Source organism: Medicago sativa, chromosome 4 (assembly GCF_051527215.1).
Source record: "Medicago sativa cultivar Bolivia chromosome 4, Bolivia_mono, whole genome shotgun sequence".
Lineage (NCBI taxonomy): Eukaryota > Viridiplantae > Streptophyta > Magnoliopsida > Fabales > Fabaceae > Medicago > Medicago sativa.
In genome coordinates this window covers 70,369,839-70,386,291 of record NC_140752.1, presented here as the reverse complement: position 1 = coordinate 70,386,291, position 16,453 = coordinate 70,369,839, and the positions used below count along the sequence as shown (strand labels likewise).

The window sequence follows — 16,453 nt, the reverse complement described above, 5'->3', positions numbered from 1 at the left end:
CTTTTATTGACAGTTCCTAGAAGTCTGCAACCTATTAATCCTGGCAGATCTGTACTAATAAAATCAAGTTGACTGCAAAATCATATTACCCGAGTAAAATCAAAATAGAAAATTACAATTGATAGGAATGAGTTACCATACATCCTCATTTTTACTATTTCCTTCCAACATCTTAAAATAATTCAATGCAGAATTATAATGTCCAAGACCCATAAATGAGTCTGCGACCTCGGTGATCGACTCAACATGCTTGGTTGCATTCTCTGGTTTCAAATCATTGAAAAAAACCTGTTAATCATGTATAAATGTAAGTAATGCATACAAATAATGTAAAACCAAAATAAAACTCATAGTTCTACATGCATTTCATCGTTGTATTAACTGAAGCTAATGAGAAACAAAAAAATATATATATATACTGACGAGCTTTGGAGAGGGGAATACAAAGACAAAAACCTAAAATATAATTTTCTTTGCTTTCACAAAAGAAAAGAAGAGTTTTTTTAACTAGAAAGCCAAAAAATAACATGACAGAATACAAGAGGTATAATTAAAAAAACTGGAACAACAGGAAAAAAGTCTCCACAACATAAAAAAAAAAAAAAATAAATAAAAACCAATTATGAGAATCTCTTTCAAACTTCAACAATGATATACAAGATGGAGATAATTTCGTGGATAATACCAAAGCTTTGGTTACATTCAAACAATATTATCCATTAAACAGGTGGGAAAAAAAACATCCACATGGAAAATTTGAACAAAGTTACAAGTGAAAGTCTTTAAAAAATTCAGACTTTGGAAGTGCTATACGGTATGGGCATATAATCATAGATAATAAGAAGCGGTAGGAGAGAAAATCAAAGCTAATCGAGAAAGCCCAAACACAATAAACCGAACAAAGTTAATTCAATCAGAAATATGCATGCAACGCACCTGAGCCATTTCAAAGTTTCCAAGATGAACATGGCAGATTCCAGCTTTAACTTTCAAATTTAAGGGCAATTCTTTTCCAACCACTTGAGATTGTTCTATGTACTGAAGAGCTCTGTCATGCGCCTTTATTTCCATCAATATGGCACCAAGTAGATCAACTACACTTGCATTTACTCCATCTGGTTTATTCTTCAGATAGTCTTCGAGAATGCAAATTGAGCGTTCAACTTGACCACACTTTTGGTAGTACTAAAAGTAAGCAGTAAAAATTCATTTAAATTTCAATATCAAAAGTCAACCGCCAAATATCTACTATTTGTATAAAAAAATATATGACCTCAAAAGCATACGGACTAACCTTAGCTGCTGCTTTTAGTGCATCAACATTTTCACGACAAAGTTGATATACTTGTTCATAAGCCTCGGCAGCTTTTTGATAATTTTGACTTTCAGCATAAAGCATTGCTTGATGACTCCTAAGACTACTATCTTGGGGGTCTGCTTTTATTGCTTTCGAAATACAATAACTGGCTTGACCAATATCATTTTGTTCTCTGCATTTGAAAATGGTTCCGTGCTTAGTAACTGCCCATTTCTTCAAATTATAAACTGATTGTTTAAAATGAAACCATGCACTAACTTAGTTTTGTTAGAAAATGTGAGAGTAAATCATTTAGATCATTTTCTAGTTTCAGTTTACTCTCAAAGCTTGCTTAGCAAGACTCATTGTATACCAGATGTGTGCCATTTATTGCTAGCTGTATGACAGGTCACCATAATTCTGAGTTAGTTACAGTGACATAGAGTTAGGAGTTTAAAGAGTGCATATATATATATATATATATATATATATATATATATAGAGGGTGTATCAAGTGAGAGGAGTTTTATTGTGAGAGATGAGAGGGTTAAATCCTAACCATTGGATTAATCTTAACAGTGATATTTAATTTTAAAAATTACAGCTGATCTTTTCATCCTCTTCCTTCTTCCCTCGCGTCTGGTCTTCTCTCATGGTGGTGAGCGGTTCAATTTTTTTTCCTTGAATTCGAACCTCACGTTTTCAGATCATGGGATGAGGTTTATGGTTGCATCAATTCTAGTTTTTAACCAAAAAAAAAATAGAATCACACCTTTAAAGTCAAATCTCACAAAAGAGAGTTTGGGATTGTACTGTTAATCTTTTTACTATATATTAAATCAATTATGTGAATCGTTAAATCAAAATGTTGATTCTAAGTGTGAATCATAAAATTGGAGAGCTATGAGAAATATGAAGATTTGAGAAAGAAGGGTAGTTGAATCTCATGGTGAAATGATTTTAGATGAATAATCAAATTGGTTTCTTAAATCTAGATCAACCATCTTCTATGAAATAATTATCTCCTAATTTAATTTTTATGGATACACAACCATCTTTAGATCTCAAGAAGGGGAGAACTGGAAACGAGGAAGGGGAGAACAGGAAAGGAGGAAGCGTGAGTCAGGGACGAATGATACGGTGAGGAGAGACTACATGTTTTCAAAATTTATCTCAACCATTAAGATTAATCCAATGGTTAGGATTTAACCCTCTCATCTCTCACAATAAAACTCCTCTCACTTGATACACCCTCTATATATATATATATATATATATATATATATATATATATATATATATATATATATATATATATATATATATATATATATATCAGAATCAGAGTGCACCTCAATCTCATTGATCAATCAGTTCTTCAGGAATTTCAGGAAAATAGATGAAATTCTATAGATTATGAGCGTTGATGATTGGCTCAACTTGTTGACACCAAATCACAAAGTTCTTTTCATCTAGTTTTTCAGAAATTTTCAATTGAAATTTGACGAGGGAAATCGTCGTCGGACGGAGGAATAACCATCGCCGGAGTAGGGCGTAGCAGTGAGGTGTGCGGCAGATGAGAGAGGACGAGGGGGATTTTCAGTTTCGGACGCTATAGATCGAACCAAGCTCTGATACCATGATAAAGTGAAGCAAAACTGAGAAAAAGCTTCAAATTCTTATTGATGAAAACTGAAATTGTACATTCTGATTCTGTGTATATGCAGAATCATATATTTATACTAGATATAGATACTATCCTGCATCACATCAGTTAACCTGCACTCGGTTAATTGAGGCAGTTACACCAAGCTGAAAATCTACTTTAACATGTGGCAAATAGACTAACCAGAAAATACTAATTAGATACTTCTCTTACATGAAGATATATAGTAAAAAAATTATTAAGTGGTTAATCTAATTATGCAATAGGGTAGTTATATGTAAAATCAGTTATTTAAGAGTTACGTAAATGTATTTGGGATAATTATAGGGGATATTTGGGAAGTTTAGCACACCTTTTCTTTTGTTTTGCAATAGACTGAGAACTATTTTCTCAGACGAGAGCCTCAGCTCTAAGACTGGCAGAGAAGTTGATATACTACATCTATGTGCTGTTTACTCAATTCAATTCAATAAGTTTCTGTTATAAACCTTATCATTTTTAGAGTGATACAGCTGAATACTTCCAGAAAAGTAACTTTTAAGAAAAAACAATGGAAACAAAAATGAATAACCATCTTACATGGACCACACATAAAGCGTCTTCCAAAGCGTTGGATCTTTTGGAGTCAAATGAGCAGTAATCATGTAAAAACCCATTTCATTTTCGTGATCCCCAATTGCACCATGGACAAGTCCAAGGGTGTGATACGAGTCAGGTAAATTTGGTTCCAGCCTGACAACTTCATGCAATACAGATATAGCCTGCAAAAAAACCAACATAGCATTGTATAACTAATTTTCAAAAACAGAACAAAACAATATTATGTTAATGTATATCAAGCTTAAACAAACACACAAACTGTGCAAAATCAGAAAAATTTAACATCAAGCTTTAATGCAATCTAACATTAACTGTTCTGCTTCTTATTATGAAAGTTGAGCCAAATAAAAATGGGTACTCATAGAAATTTGTGTTGGGTCTAACTCAACCCTACAAAACCAGCTTGTAAGATGAAAGATGTCTCTCACTCGTACATACTTTTTAAGGATAAATCACATCTGTTCAGGGACTCTCAACACACCTCTCTCACGCCTAGGACTCGAGTGGTCTTATAATGGGTGTCCCGATGGATTTTAGATAGGCACATAAACCATCTTATAATTTGTGTTTGGCCAAACTCAATCCTACAAAACCATCTTGTAACGTGAGGAATGTCTCCAATTTATAAACATGTTTCAGTCTCTATCATATCTGATGTGGGACTTTGATAGGAACCTGAAAGGTCAAAATGGGTTCAAGGATGGAGAGTTAAAGTTAGTTAATAAGGTGGCACTAATTTTCATGTGAATGGGGAGAGGAAAAGGGAATTAAATCATCCATTCAGAATTATTAATGATGTGACATTGATTGTCATGTGAATGGGGATATAAAGGAGAGGAAAGACAAGAGAGTGAGGCATTCAAAAAGTTTTTCAAGGGTTGTTTAGGAGAAGTTCTCTCTGGTCTAGCAGCTTAGCTCTGATAGGAGTTCTTTGAACTCTGGTTTATCCTCTCTATTTTCTGTTTTCATGATTGTAAGAGCTTTGAGCACACCATTTTCCAGTTAAATAAATACATTGTCACCTTCAAATTTCAGGGTTCTATCAGACTTTCAACAGGTACTGTTCAAAAAGCATTTCAGTAGACAAGGATGCAACTTGTAGTTGTGTGTTGTTGTTGGAGGAAACTTTGTCTCTTCGAAAAGGTAAACATTATGTTGAAGCAAGATCAAAAGTGGGTTCGTGTGAATACATAATAATTTGATGAACTTGAATTTTGATATAATCGGAACAACAGACTTGAATGCCAAAACCTATAGATTGCTAGATCACATAATAATGTACCATTTTATGACGGCCATTTGCATAGTGAACGTAGGCATCACCCAACATCTGTGATATCTTTTCGTCAAGTTTCTTCTTTGATCCTTTTTGCCTACCTCTTTTTTTTGACCTCTTCTGGAATATAAACAATATTGGAAAGGTGAATGTAGTTATGATAAAGGCAAATAATAAAGCGAATCCATAACATGTAATTGAGAATGTTCATCTTTTTCACACTCTCATCTAAATGCTTTCAAAAGAAAAATATACAATCAGCAAGCGAAGGACCAAAAGCTTACAAAAAAAGAGGTATAAAAGTAAACTAGTAAAGATCTCACATCTAAAGCAGAAAATTTATGAAAACAAGGAATAAGAAAAACATAAAAGAAATTGCAAGAAAGTCAGCTGCCATATAAAAAACGAAAATTCTCTAGAAGAAGCTAGGATTGGATGACTGTAATTGGCATGAATGTAAACAGTTTTCTTCCAAAAATTATAATATAGCAAATGCCTCAATCACCAATGCCCATTCCATTGCTAGTCTAAAACTTACAATCTACCTATCTTAAAGGAATTAATGAATGCTGCACTGGCGACTCTCTTATCAAAATGTTGCATAATTGTGATTGAACATGTGTACATACATCATACCTTTCTTTGTCTCTTACCCTCTCCAAAATTTATAAATTCCTCAACCTCAGCTGGGTTTACCCCAAAAATATCATCTTCCCTTGCCTTCTTAGAAGAAGTCTCTTCACTGCATTTAGAGTCATTCAATACAAAAATGTGTCAAACATATATAAATCAGTGCTATAACAACAACAAACTTTATCCCACTAAGTGGGGTCAGCTACATGGATCAAATTACGCCATAATGTTCTATTGTAGACCGTATTTGGATCCAACTCATTAATCTCTAAATCTTTCTAATTGCTTTTTGTTAATGACAAATGTTAGTATGTTAATTGTTATGTTCATATTTTTCTCCTTGCCATGACTTGAACACTGAAACCCTTAACTCCGTTAATCCCTTAGCTCAAACTAGTTGAGATACGCAACACCCCCACCACCAAGAGTTTCTCTTATAGTTTTTGTACATCTTCATTTGCCTCTAGTGACGATCTGACTATCCTCCATCTGATCTACTTTCTTAACTACAAGTTTTCTCCATACATGCTGAAACCACCTAAGCCTATTTTCCACCATCTTTTCTACTACAAGTTTTCTCAGTAATTACATGTGCGGTGTCCAACACGGACAAATGTCGGATACGCCGAGTTTATCATTCATGCAAAACATATACAACCGTTTCGTAGAACACTGACAGCATTGGAATTCAAAATCAACACTAATAGCATTGAACATTGATTTGATTGTGAAACCATATAGAAATTAGAAAAGACAAAGAAGTTAGTTACCGGTGAGATTGTAGGGGTAGTTTTCGCTTTCGGTTATCGAGAGCTCGGTATTCCATGGATTTCTGGTGGTAATCTTTAAATTTCTGGTACAAATTAACACCGGAATCATTGTTACGAACGAAGTCCAAAGGATTTACACCGTCACCGAAGATGAATTGATCATCTTCATCCACCGTATCGTTTTCTTCTTCTTCTTCTTCATTCTCTGACGCGTCTTCTTCTTCTTCTTCTTCTCCGTTCTCTTCCGTACCATACCCTGTGTCTTCATTGGCATTGTCGCTGTCTTCTACCGCCCTTGGATGATCTTCCTCCTCCTTCTGGTTAATCTCTTCCATTCTACTGAGTGATGAACCAGAGAGGGATTTGCATAAAGAACCCCTCGAAAATAATTAGTAAAACGGAGAGAGCACCAAGTTATTTTCTCTATGATCCGTTCGATGTATCTGATGGTTTAAATATTGAATTAAGACAATAATTTTAAGGTTAATAATTTCTTTTCTAGAGCAACAGATTCAATGATATTTAATTGAGATTTTTTTCACAATTTATAATTTGTGAGGAATTTGAACATTGTTCAAGTGTGTTAGATTATGTGGCTCTAATTCTCCACTTTTACAAGTCATTATGTTTGACTTACTTATGAGGTAGGTTACTCTTGGATTTAATGTGCCTACAATCTTTGACCAAGAGAAATCATAATTTCCTTCCAATATGTGCCTACAATCTTTGACTAAGAGAAATCATGATTTCCTTCCAATATGTGTCTACAATCTTTGACCAAGAGAAATCATGATTTTCTTCCAAGCTCCTACTCTAGGTGGATGTTCCAACTTTGATTCCTTCACTCTTAAGTATGAGATTAAGGCATATATATATATATATATATATATATATATATATATATATATATATATATATATATATATATATGGAAGCAACGTGAAAGGCTTGATATAGTGAGTTATCACAAAACAATTTGAACACACTTTCTATACACTTGAGTGTATTTTTGGTGAGAATTCTTGTTCCATTTTAGAGAGTATTTTAGGAGATATTGAGAGAAAATATTGTCCTTTGTCCTCATCACTATAAGAGGACTTGTTGTACTCTTTTCTTTCACATAGCGGAACTTTGCTCGTGATCGCCCGTGGTTTTTTACTTCTCATATTGAGGAGTTTTTCCACGTAAATCTTGTGTGTTATTTCTCTTGTTATTTTACTTACTTCTCTTTGATTCCCAATTGTATCGATCCTGTGCTTCCGCATTGCGCTGATATCCCTAACAAAGTGGTATGTTATTATGATAAAGTACTAGCTCTCAGCTTTATTGTCAATTTTATCGATCATTTGTACGGTTGTACAGTTGAAAGTCTTGTCATTCAAGAATCAAGATTTATTATATTAAATTGTAATGTTCAATTGATTCATACTTTGAGCTCGTGATGTTAACCAATGTATTGATTTTCTAACGAAGAGCTTGTGATGTTAACTATCATCTTTAAAGGAAACCCCCAAAGCCTCCGTGTCATCTTAAAAGTTGATGCTTCAAGGATCGGTTGTTTAAAAGTGTAGTTATTTCTTCTTTTTTTTCTTTTTTTTTCCTTCTTTTCTCATTCTAAAAAAAAAGAAGAGTATTCAAAACTCTACGAATTTTGATGGATTGTTTTGTAGGATGGATTTTGTGAAACTTTTAATTAAAAATACAAACAATATACTCATTCAACAATTTCACCCTTACTTTATCTTTTGTCATCCTCTTGTCCAATGTCAGGTTCTACACTTTCTTTTTTTCCTTTTTTTATTTAGTAATTGTTCTTATATGGTTGATTATTATACGTTATTATTTTTCAATTCCACTTTTGAACAATTATGTGAGGTAATACTTTGTATTGTTGTTGCCTCTTAGGTTGGATATTGAGTTTTCAAAGAATATATTGTATTGTAGTTTTAAAGGGCTAAATATGAGAGGGCAACCGCGAATAGACCATGTGCGTTGGAGGAAGCCAACTTTCAGTATGTTGAAATGCAACGTAGATGCGGCTTTTATGAATAGTAAAGTTGGTATGTGCATTAGGGACCATGAAGGCCGATTCGTTAACACCAAGACTATCACTATTTATATTTGAGCTAGATGCAAAAGTGGCCGTAGACAACTTCAATAAGCCACAAGGAGATTTATCTTTTTTTGGTTTCATTATTAAAATTATATTTTTCATTTTAATTCCTTATGTCATAACTCCTTAATTGAGTTTTCTAGAAGAGAAATAAACACAAAAATGGGCAATCACCATTTAATTATTTAAGTGTTTTTTCTCTTACCTTTTTTCTTGTGTGCGCCCAAATAAAATTATTTGTATTTGTGATCAAGCAAGTGTTCATCATGTAACACCCCGTTCTCCCAACAACGTAATATTAATAAATAAAATCAGAGTAACCACACAACGGAGTGTCACAATGCTAATCAAAATTTCATAAATAGGAAATATCTATTTATTTAAATACCAACATTTAGAATATCTTAATAAACTGCAGCGGAATAGTTCTTTAAAAATATAATTTCAACCAAATCCTACGTCAACGAAATTATCGGCACAAAGGCCTCAACGTAATAGACATTATCCTCAACAATAATAAATCCAACAACGAGGTCTTTTCAAAATAAGATACATAAAATAAATGAAGAAGACATTCGCGACGATCCCCATCCTAATATGTATCAGAGCCCTAGACACTTGAGCCAATCAACCTACAAGCCATCATTACCTGCACATTACCCACGGTCGAGGCAACATATACGCAGAAGGGGTGAGAAACTTATCCAATAATAATAATATATAATTCTTCAAATTAATGTAAACAACAAAGCATATCACAACAGGCATCATTAATAATGTATATAAATAAATACATAAGCAACAACATAATTATTTTCAGCAACAAAGGTACAACAACAACAACAACATTATCCACAACGACACCGACAACTCGACTATGCGACAACGACAACAACTCGACAATGCTACGACAACAACGACTCAACAATGCTACGACAACAACAACTAATGCATCATGCAGGTGGTACCAATCTACGCGCGTTGAATGCTAAGCATCCCAGGGCATAAGCCCCCAACAAATTGGATGGTTAAAGCATCCCAGGGCATAAGCCCCCAACAATTTGGATGGTTAAAGCATCCCAGGGCATAAGCCCCCAACAGGTGAATGGTGAACATTCCAGGGCATAAGCTCCCAACGGGTTGAATGATAAACATTCCAGGGCATAAGCCCCCAACAGATGTGAGTATGCAAATGGACTCAACTTGTGTATATCAACATACAACTTCAACAACGAATACAACAACAACATATGTGCCTAAAACAATTATGACACACTCCCCAACTTCGACATCAGATGATACAACAACGTCAACGACGGAAAGGAAACAAGATAGCATAATAGAATGCATTAACATCATTTAAGGAATGAATTACATCAACATAATTGTCATAAAACATCATAATATTACTCATAATCAATTATCATCATATATTTAACCACTTCAGACATTATAAACATCAGTATTAATAATCATTTAGAATCATACTATTATCATCATCAATCATAAACAACATCATTATCAAAACATCATCATCAAGACATCATCATCAATAATCATTTATCATCATAACAACTACAACAACATCTACGACAACGACAATGTGCATAATTTACTATGACTCAACGACACAATAATTTTCAACAATGGAACAACAACTTTTATTATACAAAAGTGTTTACACATACATTTCATATAGTACAATCTTCAATAATAATATTCACTTCATAAAACATGGCTTAATAAATCAAGGGAACCTATTAAAATGATTAGAATAGACTCCTAGTGCACAAAACAAAATTCAGAAAATGGCAGTACAGGACCAGGGACGCTTTCTGGACGCTTTTGGGACGCTTTCGCGTCCTCTGCAAAAAGGGGGTAGGACGCTTTCGCGTCCAAAATGTCGTAACTTAGGTGAGGGACGCTTTCTGGACGCTTTTGGGACGCTTTCGCGTCCTCTGCAAAAATTTCTGGGCAGCTACAAGGTGTGGACGCTTTCTGGACGCTAATGCGACGCTTTCGCGTCCTGTTGCGGATTTCAGAAAAATGTTGCGATTTCAACATGGTTTCACTCAAAAGTCCCATCTTTGATCCCTTAATCACCCAAATTGGTTTACAAACATGTTTACAGGTTTAGTATACAACATAGAGAGCAAAACAACATACAATTATGCAATTCAACAACATAATTCATCATCTAACATAACTTCTCAAACCCTAAAAACCAAGAACAACAAATTCATCAATTTTCAAATTATATATCAAGATTATTGAAAGGAATCTCACCCTTACCTTATCTCAGCAAATTCTACAGCAAAAACGGTTGGATTCTCTCTTCCTAGCTCTTCTCCTAGCTTTCTCTTGATTCTTCTCCTCTTCTCTCCAAAAACCAGTTTTTCTAATGTTTGTACGTGAAAATGTTTCTATCTCTTTTTCTTTCTTTTACTCCCAAAAATATAACTCTTTTCTTTTCTCACTTAACTCCCTTAATTTCTACTTAATTCCCATTAACCAAAAATAAATACTAATTCTACCTATTTCTATTTCTCCTATTATTTCCACAAATAATAAAACCACATTCATTTAAATAATACACAACTCCATGAATCATATAATAAAATAGCATCACACCATACATCACATAAAAAATCATATAATATATATTTCACATAAAATCACATATATATAACAAATAAAGTCATATAAAATATTCACCCATCTATTAAAATAATAGAATAAAAATGGGGCGTTACAACTCTCCCCAACTTATAGAATTTCGTCCTCGAAATATTACCTCAAGCAAACAACTCAGGATATGACTCCTGCATCTTACTCTCCAACTCCCAAGTAAGACTTTCACCAGCTGCTCCTCCCCAAACAACTCTCACTAGAGGTATCTCCTTGCCTCTCAACGTCTTCACCTTGCGATCATCAATCCTCAAAGGTAAAGTTTCTACCGTAAGGTTGTCTCTAACTTGCACATCATCTCTAGGAATGACATGTGAAGGATCCGCTACATACTTCCGAAGTTGCGACACATGAAACACATCATGCAAGTTCGAAAGATGTGGTGGCAAACCAACTCTATAAGCCACCGTGCCAATTCTCTCAGATATTTGATAAGGACCAATAAACTTCGGAATCAACTTCTTGGACTTCAATGCACGACCCACACCGGTCATAGGAGTGACTCTCAAGAACACATGGTCACCCTCTTGAAACTCAAGGTCCTTCCTACGCTTGTCATGATAGCTCTTCTGTCGACTCTGCGACGCTTTCATATGCTCTCTTATCATCTTGACCTTCTCCGTAGTCTGCTGAACTATTTCAGGTCCCAACACAATACTTTCACCCGACTCAAACCAACATAAAAAAGTCCTACACCTTCGACCATATAAAGCTTCGAAAGGTGCCATACCAATACTCGAATGGTAACTATTGTTGTACGTGAACTCTATCAATGGTAGGTGACTGTCCCAAGCTCCACCTTGCTCAAGTACACACACCATCAACAAGTCTTCTAATGATTGAATCGTTCTTTCTGACTGACCATCCGTTTGCGGATGATACGCTGAACTCAACTTCAACTGAGAGCCCAAAGCTTCTTGCAAGCTTTTCCAAAATCTCGAAGTGAACCTTGGATCTCTATCCGACACAATACTCGATGGGACACCATGCAACTTCACAATATTATGAATATAAATCTCCGCCAACTGAGCTACTGAATAAGTGATGTGTGCCGACTTCGTCGATCTATCGACAACAACCCAAATGGCATCATGCCCTCTTTGAGTGTTTGGTAAACTCGTCACGAAGTCCATGGAGATGCTATCCCATTTCCATTCTGGCACATCTAACGGTGTCAACAAACCAGCAGGCTTCTGATGTTCAACTTTCGATTTCTGACAAGTCAAACACGCATAAACAAATTGTGCGACATCACGCTTCAACCCAGACCACCAAAACAGTTTCTTCAAGTCATGGTACATCTTTGTAGCTCCCGGATGGATACTCAAGCTACTTCTGTGACTTTCTTCTAAAATCAACTTTTTCAATTCATTATTATCAGGGATACAAATCTTGCCTCGGAATCTCAACACTCCTTGATCATCAACCTGAAAATCACCATCTGCATTCTGATTACTAGCAGCCATCAAGTCTACAAATTTCACATCAGCTTCCTGGGCTTCTTTGATACTCTTCAAGAAATCATTATTAACCTTCAACATACCCAACTGCACACTCTGAGGTGCCAATTCACAAACAAGACTCAAGTCTCTAAACTGCTCTAGCAATTCAAATTCTTTCACCATCATAGCCGACATGTGCAATGTTTTCCTACTCAAAGCATCTGCAACCACATTGGCTTTACCCGGATGATAATTCAAACCAAAATCATAATCCTTCAACAACTCTAGCCACCTTCTCTGCCTCATATTCAACTCCTTTTGATCAAATAAATATTTCAGACTCTTATGATCACTAAACACTTCAAATCTGGAACCGTACAAATAGTGTCTCCAAATTTTCAACACAAAAACCACAGCAGCTAACTCTAAATCATGTGTAGGATAGTTCTTCTCATGTATTCTCAATTGTCTCGAAGCATAAGCTACTACCTTGCCATCTTGCATCAGCACACCACCCAAACCTAACTTGGACGCATCATAATAAACAACAAAAGGTTTATCTGGCTCTGGCAAAATCAAAATTGGAGCCGTCGTCAATCTTCGCTTCAACTCATTGAAATTACTCTCACACTGAGCATCCCACACAAAAGCTTTACCTTTACAGGTCAACTGAGTCAATGGAAGTGCCAACTTCGAAAATCCTTCGATAAATCTACGGTAATAACCAGCCAAGCCAAGGAAACTTCTGATCTCCGTAACTGACTTAGGAGTCTCCCATTGCGATATCGCTTCAACTTTCGACGGGTCAACTGCAATACCACTTCCAGAAATAATATGGCCAAGGAAACTTACTTCACTTAACCAGAACTCGCACTTTGACAGTTTTGCATACAACTTCTTTTCTTTCAGCACCTGTAAAACAATCTTCAAATGTTCTGCATGTTCTTCTTCATTCTTAGAATAAATCAAGATATCATCAATAAATACAACCACAAATTTATCTAGAAAAGCATGAAAAATTCTGTTCATATACTCCATGAACACACCAGGCGCATTAGTAACACAGAAAGACATCACTTTATATTCATAGTGCCCATACCGTGTCCTAAAGGCCGTCTTTTGCATATCTTCATCCTTCACCTTAATCTGATGGTAACCTGACCTCAAATCGATTTTACTAAACACACGTGCACCCACTAATTGATCCATCAAGTCATCAATCCTCGGAAGTGGATACCTATTCTTTATCGTCACTTTATTCAGCTGGCGGTAATCTATGCACAATCTCATGCTACCATCCTTCTTCTTAACTAGCAACACAGGCGCTCCCTAAGGCGACACACTTGGCCTTATAAACTTCTTATCAAGCAAGTCTTCTAACTGTTTCTTCAACTCTACCAACTCTGAAGCTGACATACGATAAGGAGCCATCGACACCGGCTTCGTACCCGGCACTAAATCAATTGAAAATTCAACCTCCCTCTCTGGTGGCACATCTGGAATCTCATCAGGAAAAACTTCAGGAAATTCATTCACCACGGGCAATCTATCAACTATCGACTGACTCTCTACAGACAAATACGCCGTCAAGGAAAACATCAAGTTTCCATCATGTTCTAACTGCTTCAGCTGCTTGGTAGATAAAAATTCTGCTCCACTCTCTTCTTCAGCAGAAGAAAAGTACACCGTCTTTCTAAAACAATTAATATGCACATGGTTGTATTCCAACCAGTTCATACTAGGGATTGCACAACAAACAACAAACAACAATCAGGACAACAAGGACAATACAAAATTGTCACACAACACTACTAGGCTCGACACGACTCTACTAATTGGCCGGACGGACCGACCTGCTCTGATACCAATTGTAACACCCCGTTCTCCCAACAACGTAATATTAATAAATAAAATCAGAGTAACCACACAACGGAGTGTCACAATGCTAATCAAAATTTCATAAATAGGAAATATCTATTTATTTAAATACCAACATTTAGAATATCTAATAAACTGCAGCGGAATAGTTCTTTAAAAATATAATTTCAACCAAATCCTACGTCAACGAAATTATCGGCACAAAGGCCTCAACGTAATAGACATTATCCTCAACAATAATAAATCCAACAACGAGGTCTTTTCAAAATAAGATACATAAAATAAATGAAGAAGACATTCGCGACGATCCCCATCCTAATATGTATCAGAGCCCTAGACACTTGAGCCAATCAACCTACAAGCCATCATTACCTGCACATTACCCACGGTCGAGGCAACATATACGCAGAAGGGGTGAGAAACTTATCCAATAATAATAATATATAATTCTTCAAATTAATGTAAACAACAAAGCATATCACAACAGGCATCATTAATAATGTATATAAATAAATACATAAGCAACAACATAATTATTTTCAGCAACAAAGGTACAACAACAACAACAACGTTATCCACAACGACACCGACAACTCGACTATGCGACAACGACAACAACTCGACAATGCTACGACAACAACGACTCAACAATGCTACGACAACAACAACTAATGCATCATGCAGGTGGTACCAATCTACGCGCGTTGAATGCTAAGCATCCCAGGGCATAAGCCCCCAACAAATTGGATGGTTAAAGCATCCCAGGGCATAAGCCCCCAACAGGTGAATGGTGAACATTCCAGGGCATAAGCTCCCAACGGGTTGAATGATAAACATTCCAGGGCATAAGCCCCCAACAGATGTGAGTATGCAAATGGACTCAACTTGTGTATATCAACATACAACTTCAACAACGAATACAACAACAACATATGTGCCTAAAACAATTATGACACACTCCCCAACTTCGACATCAGATGATACAACAACGTCAACGACGGAAAGGAAACAAGATAGCATAATAGAATGCATTAACATCATTTAAGGAATGAATTACATCAACATAATTGTCATAAAACATCATAATATTACTCATAATCAATTATCATCATATATTTAACCACTTCAGACATTATAAACATCAGTATTAATAATCATTTAGAATCATACTATTATCATCATCAATCATAAACAACATCATTATCAAAACATCATCATCAAGACATCATCATCAATAATCATTTATCATCATAACAACTACAACAACATCTACGACAACGACAATGTGCATAATTTACTATGACTCAACGACACAATAATTTTCAACAATGGAACAACAACTTTTATTATACAAAAGTGTTTACACATACATTTCATATAATACAATCTTCAATAATAATATTCACTTCATAAAACATGGCTTAATAAATCAAGGGAACCTATTAAAATGATTAGAATAGACTCCTAGTGCACAGAACAAAATTCAGAAAATGGCAGTACAGGACCAGGGACGCTTTCTGGACGCTTTTGGGACGCTTTCGCGTCCTCTGCAAAAAGGGGGTAGGACGCTTTCGCGTCCAAAATGTCGTAACTTAGGTGAGGGACGCTTTCTGGACGCTTTTGGGACGCTTTCGCGTCCTCTGCAAAAATTTCTGGGCAGCTACAAGGTGTGGACGCTTTCTGGACGCTAATGCGACGCTTTCGCGTCCTGTTGCAGATTTCAGAAAAATGTTGCGATTTCAACATGGTTTCACTCAAAAGTCCCATCTTTGATCCCTTAATCACCCAAATTGGTTTACAAACATGTTTACAGGTTTAGTATACAACATAGAGAGCAAAACAACATACAATTATGCAATTCAACAACATAATTCATCATCTAACATAACTTCTCAAACCCTAAAAACCAAGAACAACAAATTCATCAATTTTCAAATTATATATCAAGATTATTGAAAGGAATCTCACCCTTACCTTATCTCAGCAAATTCTACAGCAAAAACGGTTGGATTCTCTCTTCCTAACTCTTCTCCTAGCTTTCTCTTGATTCTTCTCCTCTTCTCTCCAAAAACCAGTTTTTCTAATGTTTG

The 16,453-nt window shown here is 35.5% G+C and overlaps 1 protein-coding gene and 1 long non-coding RNA gene across 4 annotated transcripts in view; both read right to left on the bottom strand.

The window, feature by feature from the left end:
• LOC146931374 (uncharacterized) overlaps positions 1 to 16,453 on the bottom strand; it is a 46,334-nt gene that overhangs the window by 12,890 nt on the left and 16,991 nt on the right. For 2 of the 3 annotated variants that reach the window (XM_085702873.1, XM_085702874.1), the window contains exons 1-7: positions 6,243 to 6,611; positions 5,476 to 5,581; positions 4,846 to 4,959; positions 3,543 to 3,724; positions 1,295 to 1,490; positions 937 to 1,185; positions 142 to 288 (exon numbers count right to left, since the gene is read on the bottom strand). In XM_085702873.1, the coding sequence (XP_085558999.1) occupies positions 142 to 288; positions 937 to 1,185; positions 1,295 to 1,490; positions 3,543 to 3,724; positions 4,846 to 4,959; positions 5,476 to 5,581; positions 6,243 to 6,577 (1,329 nt within the window). In that variant the 5' untranslated portion in view covers positions 6,578 to 6,611. Of the gene's footprint in view, positions 1 to 141; positions 289 to 936; positions 1,186 to 1,294; positions 1,491 to 3,542; positions 3,725 to 4,845; positions 4,962 to 5,475; positions 5,582 to 6,242; positions 6,612 to 16,453 lie in introns of those variants that run through there. The other variant, XM_085702875.1, reaches the window with a different exon arrangement.
• LOC146931376 (uncharacterized) lies at positions 8,731 to 11,489 on the bottom strand. Its single transcript, XR_015008371.1, has 2 exons — positions 11,150 to 11,489; positions 8,731 to 9,004 (listed from the first exon to the last, which is right to left on the bottom strand). It is a non-coding gene; the product is annotated as an uncharacterized LOC146931376 (long non-coding RNA).